The sequence below is a fragment of the Solanum verrucosum genome, unplaced genomic scaffold (genome assembly GCF_900185275.1).
Source record: "Solanum verrucosum unplaced genomic scaffold, falcon-dt-bn FXZP01000060.1, whole genome shotgun sequence".
NCBI lineage: Eukaryota > Viridiplantae > Streptophyta > Magnoliopsida > Solanales > Solanaceae > Solanum > Solanum verrucosum.
In genome coordinates this window covers 6,537,689-6,557,234 of record NW_026020129.1, presented here as the reverse complement: position 1 = coordinate 6,557,234, position 19,546 = coordinate 6,537,689, and the positions used below count along the sequence as shown (strand labels likewise).

The following is a 19,546-nucleotide window of genomic DNA, read 5'->3' as shown; positions in this document are numbered from 1 at the left end:
AATTAACAAATTCAAGTCAGTTTTTTTTAATCACTTCTTTTTGTTCCTTCATTATGTATCATTGTTACTAAAAATTTGAATTTACTAAAAAAGTAATTTTGTAATTTCTATATTTTATGAATAATGCATGGAGATCGCTGTATTCACACACAATTGGAGAAAAGGGGTAAAATAAAAGGTAATATATTATATTTTTAGCGGATCGAGTTATTAAATGATTTAAATGAATATCTTTTTATTTTTTAAAATTTTAGTAAGAAATAAAATTTTCATGTTTGTAAGTTTAATGAAAAAAATTAATTAAATAGATTGGGTGACTTTGTAAGTGAAACACTCATAGTTGAGTGATTTTGTAAGTGAAACACTCATAGTTGAGTGACTTTGTAAGTGAAACACTCATAGTTGAGTGACTTTTGAAATAAAAACCAAAGTTTAGTGACTTTCTGAGAAAAAAACTCATAGTTGAGTGACTTTTGAGTTAAAAACAAAAAGTTGAGTGTCTTTCTAAGAAAATAGTGCATAGTTGAGTGACCATCTGAGGTATTAACTCCATTAGCGGAATACGGAAGGAAGTCAAAGGATCCAACTATGACACTAAATATTGTCTATATTTTTTATGCATCTCCTTCCTTTGTTAGGAATTGTCTTGAAAGAAATGTGAACGGAACTGTCTCATATAGAACTGTTCCCTTTTGTATGGATGAACATTAATTGTTATTAAATAAAATCCTTCCGTTCCTAAGCAAAAATAAAATAAAATATTGTAGCTCCACCGTTAGATTACGAACGTCACCCAAAAATGGTTCACAATTAGAAATTGAGTTTTATGTATAGAATATGAAAAATACTATTAAGAGCATTGCTACTTGATTTTTTTTTATAATTATAAATTCAGATTTAACCGAATCTCTCTTATATATAGAACATCAAATGTGAAAAAAAAACAAAAGCAGGTGACATCTGTTAAATGTCACATAGACAGTTTACTAATCATAACCTAATATAATACTAAAAAAAATCCATTATTAATACAGCTCACATTAATATGTGTATGATTGATCTAGGCTAATTAGTTGTCAAATCATCAATCAAATTTTAAAATATCACGACTGAAAATCCGCAATAATCATGATTTCTTCTCGAGGTTTAATTGGTAGAGGTCCAAAAAAACATTTGAAGTTGAATAACATTTGAAAGTAGGTGCGGGCAGAGGCGAATTTAGGATTTTTCGAATATGGATGCACCAAGAAAAATGTATTAAGTGGGAATTGATCCTCAGTCCTCAAAGTCAAAAGCTCAATATTTAACCATGTGGACCAACTAGACTTTTTATAGTACGGGTGCAAAAATATAATATTATACCAATGTTAGAAAATATATACATAAAATATTTAATTTTACGAAGAGATCACGGGTTCGGGTGCCCTATTTTTTGCACCTAAATTCGCCACTGGGTGCGGGCATTCAGACTGATCAAATTAATTAATTAAACACAAATAAGTTTGGATTAAATCAGTTTTAAAATTTTCGATTCAGAATTAATTGGTTTTGTAATTACACGGAAGAGTAGAGGTAGTCTGAATAAGTATTGAGAAGAGATGATCATTAGATAAGATGTGACACAACTTCATACTACTGAGGACATGATTCTAGATAGAAAGAATTGGAGATCTTGTATTACGATAGAAGGTCTAGTTCTTGCCATAAGTTGTTTATTATGTTTCAATTATCACATTATTTTGTTGTTGTTATTGTTTCTTTCTTGTAGACTTTACATCGCTTTTCTTATTAACCGTTCTGCTTTCTTTAATATTTTCTTCTTTACTTGCTTGAGTTTGATGCACTTGAGCCGATGGTCTTTCGAAAACATCATCTCTACCTTCACGCGTCAGTGATAAGTAGATAAGATCTACGTATACTTTAACTTTTTTCTGATGCCCACTTAATAAGATTCCACTCGATATTAAATAATTTTGACTTTTTAGATCACTTAGTTAATCTTGACCGTAAGGAAAATTGCAGTCAATTTAAGTGGTAATTGTAGTAGGTATTAAAGTAAAAGTATGTCTAGAAAGTTATTTTAAATTAAAAAGAAAAACAACATTTTCTTTTATCAAATATTATTTATTATTTTATTATTAATAAATAAAAGTGAACCTCGAAAGCAGAAAAGTATAAGTAAAGAGAGATAAGTCCTGTTATACTAAATTACTAATTCTAATTAGGTAATGTAAACATTACTGGTTCTATTTACATCTTGAGTTTCTTTAATATAGAAATTACTATTTTTTTTCTATTCTTTTTGACTTTCTTGCGATGAGACAACTTGAAATAGCTATCGATCGAAGTTTTGTAAAAATATTATCAATGAATCTAATTTTTTTTTTTAATCATAGGATAACTCGCAGTCGCTATCAACCTCTGTTTTTCGAGTAAGCACTTTGTGCGCACTAGGTAATTAAACTCTGGCCCCACTTTGTAATAGTCTGCGAACCACACCGAAGATGTAAATCGCACTAAACGAGTCCTATCCAATAGACTCGACTCAAAAGACATTGAATGGGGGATCGATCTTGAGTCATCTGTATGGATGACCGTCCTCCAAACCAACTGAGCCATCCCGAAAGACAGTGAATCTAATTTCGATCGAAGGTTATTGTGGCCTTACTAGTCTTCAACAGAAATCTACAATCTTCATTTGTTATTAGATATAAGTAGATGTTTTAGTCATTATAAAAACTTTTACACATGAATAAAGTCAATAACACACAAATCAAGTTATCCAACTTCCAGAGGTGAAGACTTAATCTCAAAATACTTTGTTCAAAGATTTTCAATTAATATAATCATTAAAATTGTCAGAAACTTGAATTAAGAAAAGTGTTTGTCCCTATTTTAGACTGTGAAAAAGGATTATAAATGCTTAGACCTACATAAACATAAGCTAATATTAATTAATTATACTTAAACCCCACTCAAGCTTATTCCCATTAAGTGTTGCAGATTTGCCAGGCATTAATTTATTTATCAACATATATAAAATCCTATTGACTTTCTAGAAGCTGACTACAATTTCTAGAAAGCAATGATGAAGAGTGAGCTTGAATTTTGCTTGACATGTTCATGATGTCAATATAGTACTAAATCTCACACGGAATATTACAATGTGAAATTTATTTTGTAATCTACACGTAATAAAAATATTACATTATTGATTCTACTCAACAATAACAACTACAATAATATACTAACTATTCAGAGTTGTGTAGAGTGATAAGTACTCCTTCATTCTTAATCAAAAGATTTTTATTTGATTCCCCTTGGATACAGAGTGCCTTTGTTAGGGAGCGATGCACCTTTCAATCGGGGAATTTTTTGTGTGAATCCAAATTTAGTCGAGCTCCAATGTGGATGCCGAATACCGGGTGAAATATAACAATAATAAAAAGAACCTTCACGTCCTCCTATCAAAGGTTTTTTTTTTTTTTTAAAGTTGAAGCTCTCGATGCTGTCATGTCTGATCACCTCTCATATCTCCAAGACTTTTTCGGCCTATCTCTATCTAACTACCTCTCTTCCGACCCTCTAGCATTAGATCACCTCTCCGATCTCCAATACTTTTTCGACTTATCTCTGTCTCTCCTCTGATCCTTTAGCATTAGCTTCTCATATCTCCCCTCTAGGGTTTCTTTTTATATATCGCCTCTTAACATGCTTAAATAATTTATTCTCACCTTTCATATCTTTTCATCACATAGGACACTCCCATCTTATCTTAAATATTCTTATTCAGGATCATATCTTTCTTAATAAGCTCACAAATCCATCTAAATACAACTTTAATAAACCTTTACTATTAAGTTTTTAAGTAAAGATTAAACTTTCAACATTAACCACCAAAGGTACCGATTTTTTTTGCCGTTTAAAAATGCTTAATTAAGACCTAAATAAGCATAAACCAATCGGAGATTTTGTATTATTATTATTATATAAGTTGTCATTGTAGTAGTTCATTAAATTTTTTATTAAAACACTCAAAATTCACTACATTCAGTATGTTCACATCTTTGTATTTTTTTTTGCTGACATACATCTTTGTGGTCATACTGGGATTGGAAATTAATTGCTTCTCCTCTGAAAATATTTTATAAAGTAAACTACTGAACATGCCGAACATTAATGCAATAATAATTTCTTTTGACTTTCTAGAAGTTTACCTACATATTCTAGAAATAATTAGAGTAAATTTATTGAGTTTTTTTTTTTTTTTTCTATTTGTGAATCTAACACGTTGGACTATAATATATTGGTTCAAGTTGTTCCATTTTATTATTCGATCAGGTTAGCATTATTATAATTTCTTCTCATATAATTATATCATCGTTGTTTTTGTAGACAACTTCTAGAAGCAGAATAAATTGTTTAAAAATGTTTCCCTTTCTTTTATGAGGAACCTTCACATATAGCCATTCAAAAATAGTTTAATAACTCTTCATAGCTATAGTTTAATAATTACAATTCATAGCTACATGTCATAGGGAGGAGAGTGGCAAGCGAGACTAGGAGAGAGAGGAGAGAGGCGAGCGTGAGAGGGCAAAAAGTGGGAGAGAGGTGAATTGTATATGTATATCGATTAGATAATTGTATATTATACATATGTATTTGTATATATGGCAAGCGAGATTGGGAGATGGAGAGAGAGGCGAGCGAGATTGGGAGAGGGAGGAGCGAGGCGAGCGCGATTGGGAGACGAAGGAGAGAGGGCAAAGAGTGGCAGAGAGGTGAATTGTATATGTGTATCGGTTAGATAATTGTATATTATACATATGCATTTGTATATAGAGTAAATTTTAGGTTTAGCAAACTTAAAAATCATATTTGTATGCTATAACTATAGTTTGTATAATTGCGCTCCATAACAAACTTTATGTTTGCTATGGAGCATCAGATTTGTATAAATCGTTGGCAGCCTCTTATTTGTATAAAATTTGTGTTTGTATAAAGCAAGATAAAACTGTATATACAAATACAAATACATATATTTCCGTCCAATACACTTATAATTATACAAATACAGATTTTCCCCTGCCCGGTTCTCTTTTGCCTTTCTCTCTTTCTCGCTTTATACAAACACAGATTATACAAATTATAATGTATAATTTGTGTTGTATAAAGCGAGAGAGAGATTTGATATACACTCAGTTTTATTTCGATTCAATTGTATACAAATTCAAATTTCATGCAGATATACAAACACATAGAATTGAATTGAGAGGCTGCCAGCTATTTATACAAACAAGAGACTGCCAGCGATTTATACAAATGAGAGGCTGCCAACGATTTATACAAATCTGATGCTCCATAGCAAACATAAAGTTTGTTATGGAGCACAATTATACAAACTATAGTTATAGCATACAAATATGATTTTTATGTTTGCTAAACCTAAAATTTATACATTTGTGTTTGTATAAAGTGAGAGAGGCGAGGGAGAGTCTGGCGAGCGAGAAAGGGAGAGTGGCGAGCAAGAAAGCTGGGGAGAGAGGCGAATGATAACTGTTTGCTAGGGGTTACAATTAAATCAAACTGTGGTTATAACATTTAATTTGAATTAATAGTTTGCTATTTTATATAATTTTCCCTTGTATATATGGCAAGCAAGATTGGGAGAGGGAGGAGAGAGGACAGAGAGTGGGAGAGAGGTGAATTGTATATGTATATCGGTTAGATAATTGTATATTATACATATGTATTTGTATATTCTGGCGAATTATACGTATACAAACATGACTAATTATACAAACTCGAAGTCAGCCCACGTAATTAATGTATAATGTTAGTCGCGAGTGGTAACTATAGCAAACTATAGCTATGATGAGTAATTAAATAGTATCAGTTTGCTTAACCGCGTAATTTTCTCTATTTGTATTACAAAAAACCGGACCTTACGGTGTATTCTCCGCACACAAGCCCAACACTAATTTTTGTTTGAATCCAAGTAATAATTCGGTTTATCCATAAATAAAAGTAAAAATTAGGCAAATGACATAGTATAAGAAAGAAATTACTTCCTTTCCCTACTCTTTCATTAATTACCAAAAATCCCTTTTTTTAGTGTTTTTCGGATACATAATATAACAGTGTGGATACTTAATATAGCAGCGCGGATACTTTAATTAATAACGGGAAGATACTTAAATTATTAAGTTGTTAGCAGCACGGATACTTAATTAACGGGCGGATACATAATATAGCAGCGCGGATACTTTAATTAATAACGGGCAGATACTTAAACTAATAAAGTATCCGGTTAAGTTGAATTGGGGGAAAATAAGGGATTTTTGTATTTTAGTAAAAGAGTAGGGAAATATTGAGAATAGGTAAAGAAGTGTTGTGTATTTAAGTAATTTTTCCTAAATAAAAGCACAATATGTTAATCTTTTGATCCAAGAGATATCACAATTATTTAAGTAGAGTCCACAATACTTTTCGGTTATATATTTTTAAAAAAGCCACAACAAGTTTTATCGTAACGGAATACACGTGTCATAATTTGATCCGACATTTATTAAATATTGGATTGACGGATAAAATTGTGCGACTTGTCCCTATTTAGTCTTTTGTACAGTGAAGGTCATATATGCTCTAGTTTTTTGACGGGAGGGGCACCAATATCCCAAAAGTATGACGGAGGGTATTTGCATACCAATTATGATAGTTCAGAAGTAAATTTGTCCTTTTTCCCATTTTCAAATTAACAACGATATATTTAAGATTATAAATTTTTAAAAACCTTTTTTTTTTAAATTTCATACCAAATCAAATTACGTTATATAGTACTAAATAAAAATGTATTTTATATAATCTGATAATTTATAAAAAGTTTATGTCAGGATATATAAAAGTTAAAACTCTTTTGTTTGGCAGTAATCTAATTCAAATTTTCTCTTTTTCTGAAACTGGTCACAGACTATTGAAATGCAGGACGATTTCTTTTTAACATTGTTTGAATTTGAATTCTTGTATATGTGTCTAACCTTATTTTTGAAATGACATTTTTAATAGATTTTTCATCCTATTGTTAATGATTTAAACTTAATTTTTTTTTTTTAAGAATAAAAAAATCTTAAACTATTCCGCAAGAAAGAAAAAGATAAAATCGTATGACTTGAATTTTCAGGAGAGAAACATGCTCGGAGCTTACATTCATATCACAATTTTAAAATAAATAAATATGTATTTTAAATTTTTTATATCAAACAAAATAATATCACGTAAATTGAAGGATAATTTACATAAATTCCACTGATTTAGAAGCTTAGTACTTTGATACACTCTACTTTGCAGTATTATGTATCTCATCAGATTTTGGTGCAACCAGATACGTTCATATACGTCTGAATACATATATCTCGGAATACATGAGTCAAAATTATATGTAACTTATTCTAGATACATTGTATTCATGTGAATTCACATGTCTGGAGTACATATAACAAGTTTCACTCACCTCCCTTACGTCTCTCCCATTTCGCTCCTCACTTTTCTATGTATCTGATATCCCAAAAGAACGTGAATCACATCAAATACATATAAATACATGTATACATAAAAAATTTTGCTCGCCATCATTTCATTTCATGTTCTTGTCTCTTTCCCAATTTTAATTTATCTGATATCAAATATAAATGTATCTATATCCTTAAATTTTCTTGATTAACGTTATCACTACCATCAAATTTATGTCAAAAAAATGGAGTTTTGTTGATAATATCGCCAGAAAATACATTCAAAAGATCCAAGTAAGCCAGCTAGCTTTATAAATAAAAATCAGTTTCAGTTTCCACCAAAAAAAAACGTGTCAGTCCGCAAACACATGCAACCTCACATTCTTACACGTAATCACCATGCAACAATACTCCAATCTCTTTCTCCACTATATTTACTCTCCTTACTTAATTAACTCTCCATTCATCTCTTTAAACAAAAAAAAGAAAAGTAATCAGAAAAAATTCTGTGTTTTTTTGAAAAAAAGAAAAAAATGTCTCAGATTCAACCAGCTAGGCATGAGCAGAACCAGCAGCTGTCACGTCAAGTGGCTAAAACCACTACGGCGGTGACGGTGGGTGGGTCATTGATGGTGTTATCCGGGTTGACCCTTGCTGTAACTGTAATTGGACTTGTTGTAGCAACGCCTTTGTTGGTTATTTTTAGCCCGGTTCTTGTACCCGCTGCTATTACCATTTTCATGATTCTGGGTGGGTTGTTGGCTGCTACTGCATTTGGTGCTACTGCTACTTTTGTTTTCTACTGGATGTATAGGTACGTTACCTTCGCAGATGCAACATTTCAAATGTTACTTCTGTGCCAAGTTTGATTAAGCACGGAGTTTTTTTTTTTATTTTGTAACTCTCTATGTTTCTATATTTGTTTGGAGTTTGATTAAGCATGAAGTTAAAAAAAACGTTAATACTCTTATGTTTCTACGAGTTTAATTTTTTTTTAAACGTTACACACTTATGTTTGAATTTGGTTGTATTTATTTCTTTTATAATTTGTTTTAAAAGGTGTTTTTTTTTTAATTCAGACAATTTTTTGATTTCATCTTACTACCTGACATGTTTAATATACACTGCATATATTTAATTTAATATTTTGTGGTTTAAAAGTTCTATTTACTTTTAAAACTCCGTGTCAAATTAAAATAAGATAAATTGAAACGGAGTATTTTAATTTCTATGTTTTGATTTGATACGGGATTTAAGAAATGATTTTTCGGAACTTTGTAATTTTAAGCGGTGCCATAACATTTCTATAGCTCTAACTAAAGCTTGTCTAAAAGGGCAAAATGATGAAATTATTCAAAAAATATTATGTGATACATTGATCAGACAGTGCTACATAAATTATAGGAAAATTACACTGACGATTTTGAATCTTTGATCCTCCCTTTGAAGTTGGAGGTCAAAAGTTCAAGAATGAATGTACCTTCAAATTTAAATTCTGAATCGGTGTTATGATTGCAGGTACACTACTGGGAAGCATCCAATTGGGGCGGATAAGCTAGATTATGCAAGAGATAGGCTAGCCCATGCGGCCCATGATATTAAGGAGAAAGCAGAGCAATTGGGACATCAAGCCCAGCAACAGGTTAAGACTACTACTTGAAAGAGTCTTTAACATCATCAAAGTTTGTTCAAGGAAGAAAATGCTGCTTGCTTGTTGCATGCACAACTTGTACTGTTTTCAATTTTATTTTCTACTTTTGTCTTAGTTATGTGTGAATCATGTGGTGTTGGTTTGGATTTTGTGGAAGAGGTTATGAATGGTGTTGTAACAACATTTGTATTTGGCGTAATGAGTCATGTATGTTCATAATTGTTTATTTCTCTTTCGTCTTTTACTTCATTCTAATTTCTATGGTACTGTCTTTGTTTTATTGCTTGAAACAATTTTTAACCCACCAAACAAGAGACTTAAACTGAGGCAGCAATCGGATTCACTCAGTGATTTCCACCGGAATCAACTGTTTGTTAATTTTTTGTAGAACAAGTTCATCTTTTTATTTCTTATACATTAGGAACTCGAGCCAAAAGATCTGTGTAAAGTTTAACTTGAATACCTTAACTTTCAAAATCAAATATGCTTAGGATAGAGTTCTTATAACGGAAATATAAAGAATAAAAGATCAGTGTAAAGTTTAACTTGAATACCTTAACTTATCTTAGAAGCGATTATTTCTTCTGTGATTCCTATGCCATCGCTGTATCTTTTTCCATCTCATCATAAGTTTATGCTCCAACTCTAAAATGATTTTTGCAAGCCATTTCGGGTTTCCAGTTGAAATTATGAAATATATTATGGATAATCCAATACATAGTCCACTTCCGTAGCCCATAAGAGCAGCTTTCCAAAAATCATCCAGAAATTCGGAATTGCTTTCTTCATCTGGAGAGGATGTTGTGTAATTTGTGTCTATTACATCATTATTACCACAACCTTTCGAAATTGGGAATCCGCGTAATCCATCATTGCCTGCAAATGAACTGTTCTCAAAAGTGTGAACTTGAGGTCCTTGAGGGATGCATCCTTGGAGATGATTGTGGGAGAGATTTAAGAACGCAAGAGACGTAAGAGAAGCCAGTTGTTGTGGTATCTCTCCCGAAAGTTGATTTCCCGATAGGTCCAATGATTCAACTGAAGATAAATCTCCGAGTGATGGAGGTATTTGACCTTGCAATCCATTATGAGATAAGTTTAACACGTGAAGTGCAATGAAATCTCCCATGACACTTGGAATTGGTCCTCTGAATTTATTACTTGAAAGATCAATAGCTGTGTAAATCGTCAAAATTCTAACAAGTTCAAGCATCATTCCCTTGGATACAATTGTTACAGAATCTTGGTAGTACTGGTCTCCAAGGTATACAGGCGCCTTCATTGTTCGATTAATTGTCCTCATGGCTTTCAAATGTTGAAACAAACTTGTTGGTAAGGTTTCTGTTAAGGCATTGTAAGCGACATCTAAGATTCGAAGCTCAGGAAACAAGTTCCTCATCCTTGATGTTCCGATGGGACCATGCAATCTGTTTGATCTCAAACTTAAAACTTGCAGCTTTGGTAGAGTTGCCAACCACATGGGGAATGTGTCGTTGAGGTGATTGTTTCCTAGATCAAGAACTTGCAACTCCTTGCAATTGGCTAAAGATCGTGGGAGTTTCCCCTGTAGCTTATTGTCATGCAAGTTGAGGCTCCTAAGTTGTAAACTTCCAATGCCAAAAGTTGTTGGAATTGTCCCAGACAGATTGTTCTGATGCATATCAAAAACCTCGAGGCTACTACTGACATTACCCAAGCATTGTGGTATCTCTCCCATCAAGTTGTTTTTTGCTAAATCTAGGACTTTTAGTGATCTCAAATTGCAAACAGATGAAGGAATTTCCTCACTAAGATTATTGTTTGACATGAACAAGTATTGTGTGGAATTTGGTAGAATAGGAAGTGGCCCTTGAAGAAAATTGGACCGCAAATCAATGATATATAGAGAGGGATAAGAAATTGAGATTATATTTGTTGAGTTCATATCTGTCAACATATTGTGGGACAAATTAAGACGGTCCAAGTTAAGCCAGATAGGCCATGCCCAATCTGGAATTCTTCCCTGAATCTTATTATTCGAAAGATTCAAGTCCCAAAGTTTCTTTACTGGTCTTAGAAACTCCAATTCTTTTACTTCACATGCGGCCAATCGCAAACTAAAAAGAGATTCTGGCAAAGTAAAATTAGCCCTGTTCTCATTGGTTAATGAGAAACGATTATATGAAAGATCAAGGCCCTGAAGATTTTTGATGTTTGAAAATAAGCTGACATCCACATTGCCACTAAAATTATTAGATGAAAGATCAAGCCACGTTAGGTTCACAAGGTTTTGAATTGACTTGGGAAGACGGCCTTGCAGCTGATTATTGTTTAAATCAATAGAACTTAATGAATTGGACTTGAAATCCTCAAGATGACCAGAAAAGTGGTTGTCACTCAAGTCTAATTCAATTAGTGATGGAAGGGAGAACATACCGGATGGTATTGTTCCATTCAGGGAGTTACCTCTAAGGTATAAGGACTCTATGCGAGTGAGATTTGACAGAGAAAAGATTTCAGAAGGAATTTGACCTGAGAAATGCGAGTCAAAAAGATGAAGATGGGTCAACCTTGAAAACCTTCCAAATGCAGGTGAAATGTGTGAAGAAGAGAAGTCATTCTTAGAAAGAATGAGCTTCTTGAGATGAGAGAGTTGGAATAAGCTACTATTAGAATCAATCACTCCAACAAGTTGACTGCAACTGACATCAAGCTCAATAACATGGACACTCATCTCATCGCATGTTACTCCATCCCATAAGCAGCAATCACTGCTCGTATTCCATGAACTCAATTTTGAATAATTGTAATGACAAATATCATACGAGGGATCAATAGTAAGTGATTTCTTGAAATTTAGAAGGGAAATGCTTTGATCTTTAGGGCACAAAGATGAAGAAAAAGCAATTTGACAGAGAAAAACAATTAAGAGCACAGCTGAGAGTTGCATGTAGCCCATGTTTGAATTAAAAAAAGAGTTGGTACTGAAAATTTGAGGAATCTATGCAAATACATAGAGGGGAAGAAATCAAGTTATTTAGTCAACGTTGCTGCAAAGTCTATGAGTTTCATAAAGTATAATATATACAAATAAGCAATTTGACTGAGAAAGACAATTAACAGCACAGCTGAGAGTTGCATGTACCCCAATGTTTGAATTAAAAAAAGAAGTTGGTACTGAAAATATGAATAATTTATAAAAAAATATATTTAGAGGAAAGAATCAAGTTCTTAGTCATGGAAAGTCTCCGTGTTTGATAAAGTAATATATTACAAAAATAAGAAAAACAATGTGAAAGGAAAGACAATTAAGAGCACAGCTGTAGACCATGTTTGAATAGAAGAGTTCAAAAGTCAAGGGTAGGTTTGGATAATCAATTATACTATTGCAAGTTGTTCACTAATACACATATAGTCAGTACTTGCTTAATATTCACTTTTCATGTAAAAGATTTACGTGTTATACATGTGCAAAAGCCCAAATAGGTGAAATTTTTGTAGACTCCCAAACATGCAGGATTCTAACTGATCTAACAGGTTAAAGAATTCATATTGCGGTGGATGCAGCTCAGTTTGAGGTCTGAAATTCAGGAATTTCGACCAATTTTCCCCAGTATCCAAGCTAACTTTCGGCAGCCTTAAAAGGAAAAAAAAAAAACAAGGAAGGTTACCTGTAATAGGCTACTTGGAGTAGATGCACCATGTGAAAGTGGTCAGGACCTCCTTCCATCAAGTTCATAGAGTTGTTCTGCAATGTGACAAGTTTATGCAACTTCTTGTCTTCTGTAATGATAGCTTAAGGTTCAAATCTAGGTTGTTAAACCACAAGGTTAATTGAGTTGATAAGGTTTATATGCAGACCAGAAAGAGCCATAAAGAGAGAGAGTGTTACCATCAACACATGTGAAGTAGATGAAATGGGTGTCTATATTTTCAGAAGCCTGCAAAAAGAATGCACTGATTGTTGCATACTATTATGCACTTGATTGTTAAAATAACCATCACTTTCACTATACAAAAGCTGATATAGAGGAGGTTCATGCCGTTAAAACTTCATAAGAATCACTCTATTTGGATCCATATACTCAAAGTGGTAGAAAAACAGGGTGAAGTTCGAGCAGAAGGATGGGTTTGCTATCTTTATAACCAAAGTCTAAGCAGAATAACCAACTATGTTCATGTGAGCAAACAACAAATATTACCGACTTTGAACTGAGATGGCCACAAATTTGCCAATGATTTTGTACAACTTATAAAAGATAATGCTTGAACGCCAAATTTTCTTCAAGCCTACAACCTTTGTGCTGAGGTTTCTCAGTTAAATACACATACTTTATAGAATGGGAGTGTATCAAAAACAATGCTGAATATTGTAAGATGCAATCACCAGAGACAAAAAAATGAACGGTTGTTTTCTTTATCTACTGCCCAAATCAATTCAACAGTTGTGATTCTTAAGGAGCTACATTGCAATGAATGTACTTTTTCTGCTGTAACTTTTGCACCAAAAGAGCGCCTATGTAACAGATAGCAGTAGCACCAGCTATATAAAAGATAAAAGAACAATGAACTTAAAGATGCAGCAAATGAAACCATACAAAAGGTTTTCAGTCGTCGTCAAAATTCTTTAAATCAGAAAGAGCATCTATTTTGCACCGTACAGCTACAGCAGGCTACCAGTCTACCACTCTCCACTTGCGTGAAATCCTTCTTCTCACCAAAGAAGGTTAGTAGTCTTCCTCAACATTATTCAATAACACCAAAAGATAAAATACTTCTGTCACAAAGCTTAGCAGGTTTAACCCTATTACCCTACCATCATCCACTTTCCTGAATTATTTCTCAACTCAAGACACTAGCTCTTCGGAACTAGTATTTAGTACCCTCCTCTGACTTCTTCATTTACTCTTCCTAGACCATATTTTCTCTTCAGGATGACAAGTGTATTATTGGATAACTGAAGCAGGTAATGCCTCATACCTGGCGATAGTATTTGTTCTCTTCATGTTCGAAGTGTACCAAAGGAAAAATCAAACATCACAGTCGAAGTGAGGTACGAGGTATACTTGAAGATGCTAACCCTACAATAAGGGGCTGTTATTTGTCCTCTTAATTAGGTTATCGTTCTTATCACCATGTTGATAATATCCTATGAGCAAGAGCAACTACTTGGTTATTTTTATCTGATGCAAGTCAGCCCTAAATTGCACTTCAAGATTGGTTTCCAGTCAGTTGTGCAAAGAAGACTTATAGTCAGATTCTATGTTTTTCTTGAATCTAGTCAATTGACCTGAATTTTCAAAGTATATTCATGTTCTTTTTTTCTCCTTTTTCCAAAATCTAAATCTTAGATCAGAACTTTAGAGAAGGTCTCTGTAGACTGCTAATACAATATACATCACTATAGCTATGAAACAATATATTCCCATAAACGCAGCATAACATATCTTTACTCATCCAAAAAGACAGAAAAGCTATGAAATAATGAAAGAGAAACTTGTGCCACACAGAATATGAACTTAACAAAGTGATGTAGAAGGATACTATTTTTTTCAATCAGGTTACAGTCCATTTCAAAGAGCACAAATGAAGTGCATCTACCCATGCCTTGTAAATTTGACACAGGCACATTAAGGCAAAAGAAAGGTGTGATTAACCCAGCCAATCACAGGTCATAAAGATCTCTTCCATTTTTTTTTTGAAAATGGTAATTGTTTCCATTTCTGTAGAACAATACATAGGTTGTACTGAAAACCATATTTACATAAGGAACTCTAATAATACTGACCTATCCCTATAATGAGTCTAAGACATCAATGATAGAGACGGTATCATTAGAGTAAATCTGATTACACCAAAAACAGAGGGTCAAAATACAATTTAGTTTGACTTGTTTCATACTACTCTCCCTATTCTCAAAAACTCTTAAGGTTCCTCTCTTTCCATATTGTCCACCAAATAGTGGCAGGGACAATTCTCCAGTCACTTCTGTTTTTTGCAAGGACAATTCTCCTATTGAAAATCTTATGATAAAGCCTCCTTGCCCAGGTGTAGACAGCTTGAACAGTTTCACTTGATGCAAAGAAAAGCAACACATAGAGAAGGAAAAATCCAAGATGGATGATTAAATTTGTTAACATAGAAGAGAATACAAGAGTAATACACATGAAATATCAATTCCAAATATTTGATATAATATTTTTTTTATAGAATATTAACAACTAAATTGCAATTGAGGAGCCGTTAATGGAATAACAACAACAAGAGCTCTAATAGGAGGGCCTCCCATGAGTTGTAGGGTAAGGTTGTCAACATATGAAGACCTTGAGGAAGTTTGTGCAAATCAACTTTTAGTTCAAAAGCTAGAACACAAAAGTGATGCTTCACACGAACAAAGTGACCAAGTTCTATGAGTTTGGTTTTGCAAATAAATCTAGACTCCTTAGCCAGCATACAAACATATAGGTCGTGGACATAAGTTGAAACAACAGGGCATGACAAGAATTGACCAGAATACTGCAATGATCTTATACCAGAGCCATCAACAGAAATTGTCAAAATGCGAGAAAATTTACGTATTAAATAATCCATAGCTTGATAAGGGAAGCAAAGTAATAAAAAGATCAACAAAACTAAAACAGAATACTTCCCAAGGAAGTTCACGAGTTTCAATATTACAAGACATGTGATAATGGGCGATTTGACAGCAAAAGCAAAAAAAAATAAAAAATCCAATGTAGAAGATTATTTCTATAACCACAGGATATGACTGATTAACTGATGTTTCAAAAGTGTACAAGAAATAGAAAAGAAGTGTTGTCATATGTTTAAGATGGTACAACACATATCTGTGTCCCTAGATTTTCAAACTCCAATCTTTCGTCTTTAATTCGGCAACGGTGCGTACTTAAAAGGAACTTCTCAAGAATGACATTTAGCATAAACACTTCCTCATTGTTGGTAATATATTTATAACTGCACTTGAAGAATTTGGTTTTCTTGCAAGAACACTAACAGATTTCTATATAAGTCTTCAACCACCCTCTAGAATTGTATACTATCCTCAGTTGTCTGTTTACCATAACAAAATCTTTTGAACTATATACTTATGAAGTAATTTCTCAATTGTGGTAATAATGCAACTAAGTTTTGAATGTCTCAGCAGAATTAGTGTGCAGGCCCTTAAATCAACTAGAAACAAAGTCAAATGTTAATCACACTTTATGCTGGTTCAATTTGCACCATAGATTCATTTGTAAGAAATTTGTTCACCCCCACTTCTTTCCTTTTTTTGTGTGTGTGAGTGTGTGTGTGTGGGGGGGGGGGGGGGGGTCAGCTGTAAGACTTCAAACTAGTCAAAAAAATAGAATTGCAAACGAACAAGTATATTTTCCCCTTCAAGAACCAAGCTGGAGTCAAAAGTAAATTTAAACCATACGAATGGGAAAGATCTTTCCAGACATTGAAAAGCAAGATACAAGTAGCATTAGCTTTGATTCTATTGTTTGATGAGAGCACTGAACTTTTGAGAAAAAGCACTCAATGTCGATTGTTGAGTACAATAGGTTTAACAGTAAATCAGACCAGCACTGCCAATAAGTTCTGACGTAAGAATCGAAAGTACAGACAACATGTATTTGTATGCAATATTTATCTATTAGAATGGACTTAGATTCCAATCCACTAAAAGACACTCTAACTTTGACATAGAAGTAGTATCTCTAACACCAGCAAAACTGAAACCAAATCTCTAGCTAGGCCATTTTACACATGGGAAACAACAACTACATTGCTTTTCCAGCAAAAATAGGTTTAGGAGGGGACAACGACCTAATTTCAGGTGCAGATGTTGGAAAAAGTATGTTGAGTTTATGCATTAAAATATCAGCCCTTGATGGAATCTCATTCAAAAGAAATTGCTGAACAATTGGTTTCTTAAACCAATCCAGTACCGCATCTCCTGGGGCCCTCAAAACAACCTTACTAACCTCGAAGGGCGATTCCACCGAGCTTAACATCTGTGCCACCACAATTTTCAAAGTTGGTCCAGTAACCAATTTGATCCGCCTAGGGACAACACCATAATACAACATCCGTTTCCTAAACCTATGAAGCGTATGTACCACGGCAACGAGAGCTGCTCCAACTGACAAGTTTCTAACATCAAGGGACCAGGCAATATGTTGATCAAACACTATAGCCTTGGGGAAAAGCTTGTTTTCATAGGCAACTTTCCATACACAACGAGCACGATTTATTTGTCCCATGAGAACAAGATAGTTGAGGAGAACATTAACAAAATACCTTGAAGCTCCTTCTTCCAGCTCATAATCAATGCCTTGGAAGAATTCCCTTACAAAAGTTAAAACTGGTTGTTTCCTCTGCTCTGGCCCAGTAAAGAGCCCACACATGAAAGTGTGAGCCTTATGTCTTGTAGCACTCAAGATTGACATTAAATGCCTCTCATTGTTCTCATCTTGGCATCTTACTAAATGTGCTAAAATTGAAGTGTAAAGAATGAGGTCAACTTTGGCAGCAGAGTTCACATATGTTTCAAGGAGAGGCTTGGCTTGCTCGTACACCCCGCTCTTCATGCATGATTCAAAAAGCTGCCGGATAATGAAATTATTTGTCCTGATGGCTGATGAACCCATAAACCGTAGCCACCTTAAAGCAAGATCAACAGAACCATCTTTAATGTAAACCATCAAAACATCACTAGCATTCACATCAACTGAATATCCCATGGCCTTCATTTCCAGTAAAATCTTTGCAGAAACGTCCAGAAGCTTCTTTTTGGCAAGAAGGGTTAGCAAGGCTGTATAAGTACTCAGTCCTGGTCTCAGACCTGCATTTGTCATTGAGTTATAAAGCTTCATTGCAGCATCTACCTGACCAGAAGCAGCATGCATCTCCAGGAGAGAAGAATAGGTGGACGGAGTGGGCAAAAATCCCGCCTTTTCCATATCTGAGAAGACAGACATTGCAACATCAAGTTTCCCAGATTTTGCATGGGACTCAACAATCATGGTGTACAGCCCATAGTTAGGTCTAAACCCTGATTTTTTCATTTCATCCCACAGCCTTAGAGCAGTCTCTAGTTTTCCAGCTTTCACAAAAGACTCAATCAAGGATACGAACATAGTGGCAGATGGCCTGAACCCAAAACCCTGCATTTCAGTATATACCTTTAGTGATGTGTCCAACCTCCCAGCTTTACCCATTGAATCAACCAGCGAGGCAAAGATCCCAAAACCTGGTCGGAAGTTGTTCACCTTCATCTGTTGGAAGAGCTTGAACGCTGCATCAAGGCGTCCTGACTTAGCTAGACTTGGAATCATTAACTCATAACTCGATGCATCTAATGAACACCCAGCTTTTTCCATGTTCTCATATATCTCAAATGCCTTATATGGCAAACCATTGTTTAAGAACACGGTGATAAGGGAATTGTACGTCCCGGTGTCAACTATGCAACCAGACTCTTGAATTTTCTTAAAACAACAGAATGCTACCTCAAATTTCTCTGCCTTAGCTAGGTACTGGATGACTCGATTATACGCATTAAATAAAGACGACGCCCCATTCTCACCTGAATCAAGAACCATATCATCGAAAACCGATTGAATTCCATCAAAATCTCTACTTTGGTTCAATTTATCAAACAGTGTGATATAACATGCATCATTTGGCTTATACCAAGGTTGTCTCTTTGCCCACCGAAACAAACTCAATGAAGCATCACTATCTTCCATAACTTTCAATGCTTGCATAATATGAGTCATATTTGGTATAAATTGGAGCTTATCCAATTGGGTCTCCATTTCAGGTCCCCATCTCCACCTCTTCACTATCTCAACAAGCTTTGCTACTGCGGAAGCATTCAAAATAGGCTTTTTCAATCCACCCACCATTACATGGTCATCCATCCCAGGCTCAACCGACCTTATTCCCTTCCCGGAGTAAATGACACTCCCTGATTCATCCAGATATTCTACATCTTCAGTCCATTCATCACTGTTCTTCCCAGAACAGTAGTATCTAGAAGAAAAGTAAGGTCCTTTGACGTTGAAATTACATGACCCAGAAGTGTTCCGAAATGGATGATAATTCCGATAAATTTCGACTAAGTTCCGGGTATGTTTCAAGTTTCTATAAAACAGAAGCATTATATAGGAGAGAGACAGAGACTGTGGGGAAAGTAATTAGGGTTCCGGCGAAAATGGGGCAAGGGTTTAGCTCGGTACATATGCTGCGGCGGCGGCGGGGTTCATTTGCAATGGTGAATAGTCCACTGAGCTGGTGAATTTGAACCTATTTGAGTTGGTACGAAGGAAAACGTGTTCTTCATCAGCGTCGGAGGAAGAAGGTCCCTAGAACTGGCACAAATGGGTCGGGTCGGGTCATT

General features: G+C 34.3%; 4 protein-coding genes across 4 annotated transcripts in view; 1 reads left to right on the top strand and 3 right to left on the bottom strand.

The window, feature by feature from the left end:
* LOC125826377 (uncharacterized) overlaps nucleotides 1-19,546 on the bottom strand; it is a 103,936-nt gene that overhangs the window by 81,698 nt on the left and 2,692 nt on the right. The gene's annotated exons all lie outside the window — the stretch shown is intronic.
* LOC125826413 (oleosin L-like) lies at nucleotides 8,014-9,282 on the top strand. The gene is made up of 2 exons (XM_049505735.1): nucleotides 8,014-8,322; nucleotides 9,027-9,282. The coding sequence occupies exons 1-2, from the start codon at nucleotides 8,042-8,044 to the stop codon at nucleotides 9,166-9,168; spliced, it is 423 nt and encodes a 140-aa protein (XP_049361692.1). The 5' UTR covers nucleotides 8,014-8,041; the 3' UTR covers nucleotides 9,169-9,282.
* LOC125826376 (receptor-like protein 9DC3) lies at nucleotides 9,725-12,107 on the bottom strand. The gene has a single exon (XM_049505682.1). The coding sequence runs from the start codon at nucleotides 12,095-12,097 to the stop codon at nucleotides 9,725-9,727; it is 2,373 nt and encodes a 790-aa protein (XP_049361639.1). The 5' UTR covers nucleotides 12,098-12,107.
* LOC125826375 (pentatricopeptide repeat-containing protein At1g79490, mitochondrial) lies at nucleotides 16,605-19,486 on the bottom strand. The gene has a single exon (XM_049505681.1). The coding sequence runs from the start codon at nucleotides 19,305-19,307 to the stop codon at nucleotides 16,923-16,925; it is 2,385 nt and encodes a 794-aa protein (XP_049361638.1). The 5' UTR covers nucleotides 19,308-19,486; the 3' UTR covers nucleotides 16,605-16,922.

What these genes read in the sequence shown, in the direction of transcription:
- LOC125826376 (XM_049505682.1), bottom strand. Translation starts at nt 12,097, where the DNA reads ATGGGCTACATGCAACTCTCAGCTGTGCTCTTAATTGTTTTTCTCTGT.
- LOC125826375 (XM_049505681.1), bottom strand. Translation starts at nt 19,307, where the DNA reads ATGCTTCTGTTTTATAGAAACTTGAAACATACCCGGAACTTAGTCGAA.
- LOC125826413 (XM_049505735.1), top strand. Translation starts at nt 8,042, where the DNA reads ATGTCTCAGATTCAACCAGCTAGGCATGAGCAGAACCAGCAGCTGTCA. An exon ending in GTTTTCTACTGGATGTATAG is followed by an intron (nt 8,323 to 9,026) that starts GTACGTTACCTT and finishes TTATGATTGCAG; the next exon opens with GTACACTACTGGGAAGCATC.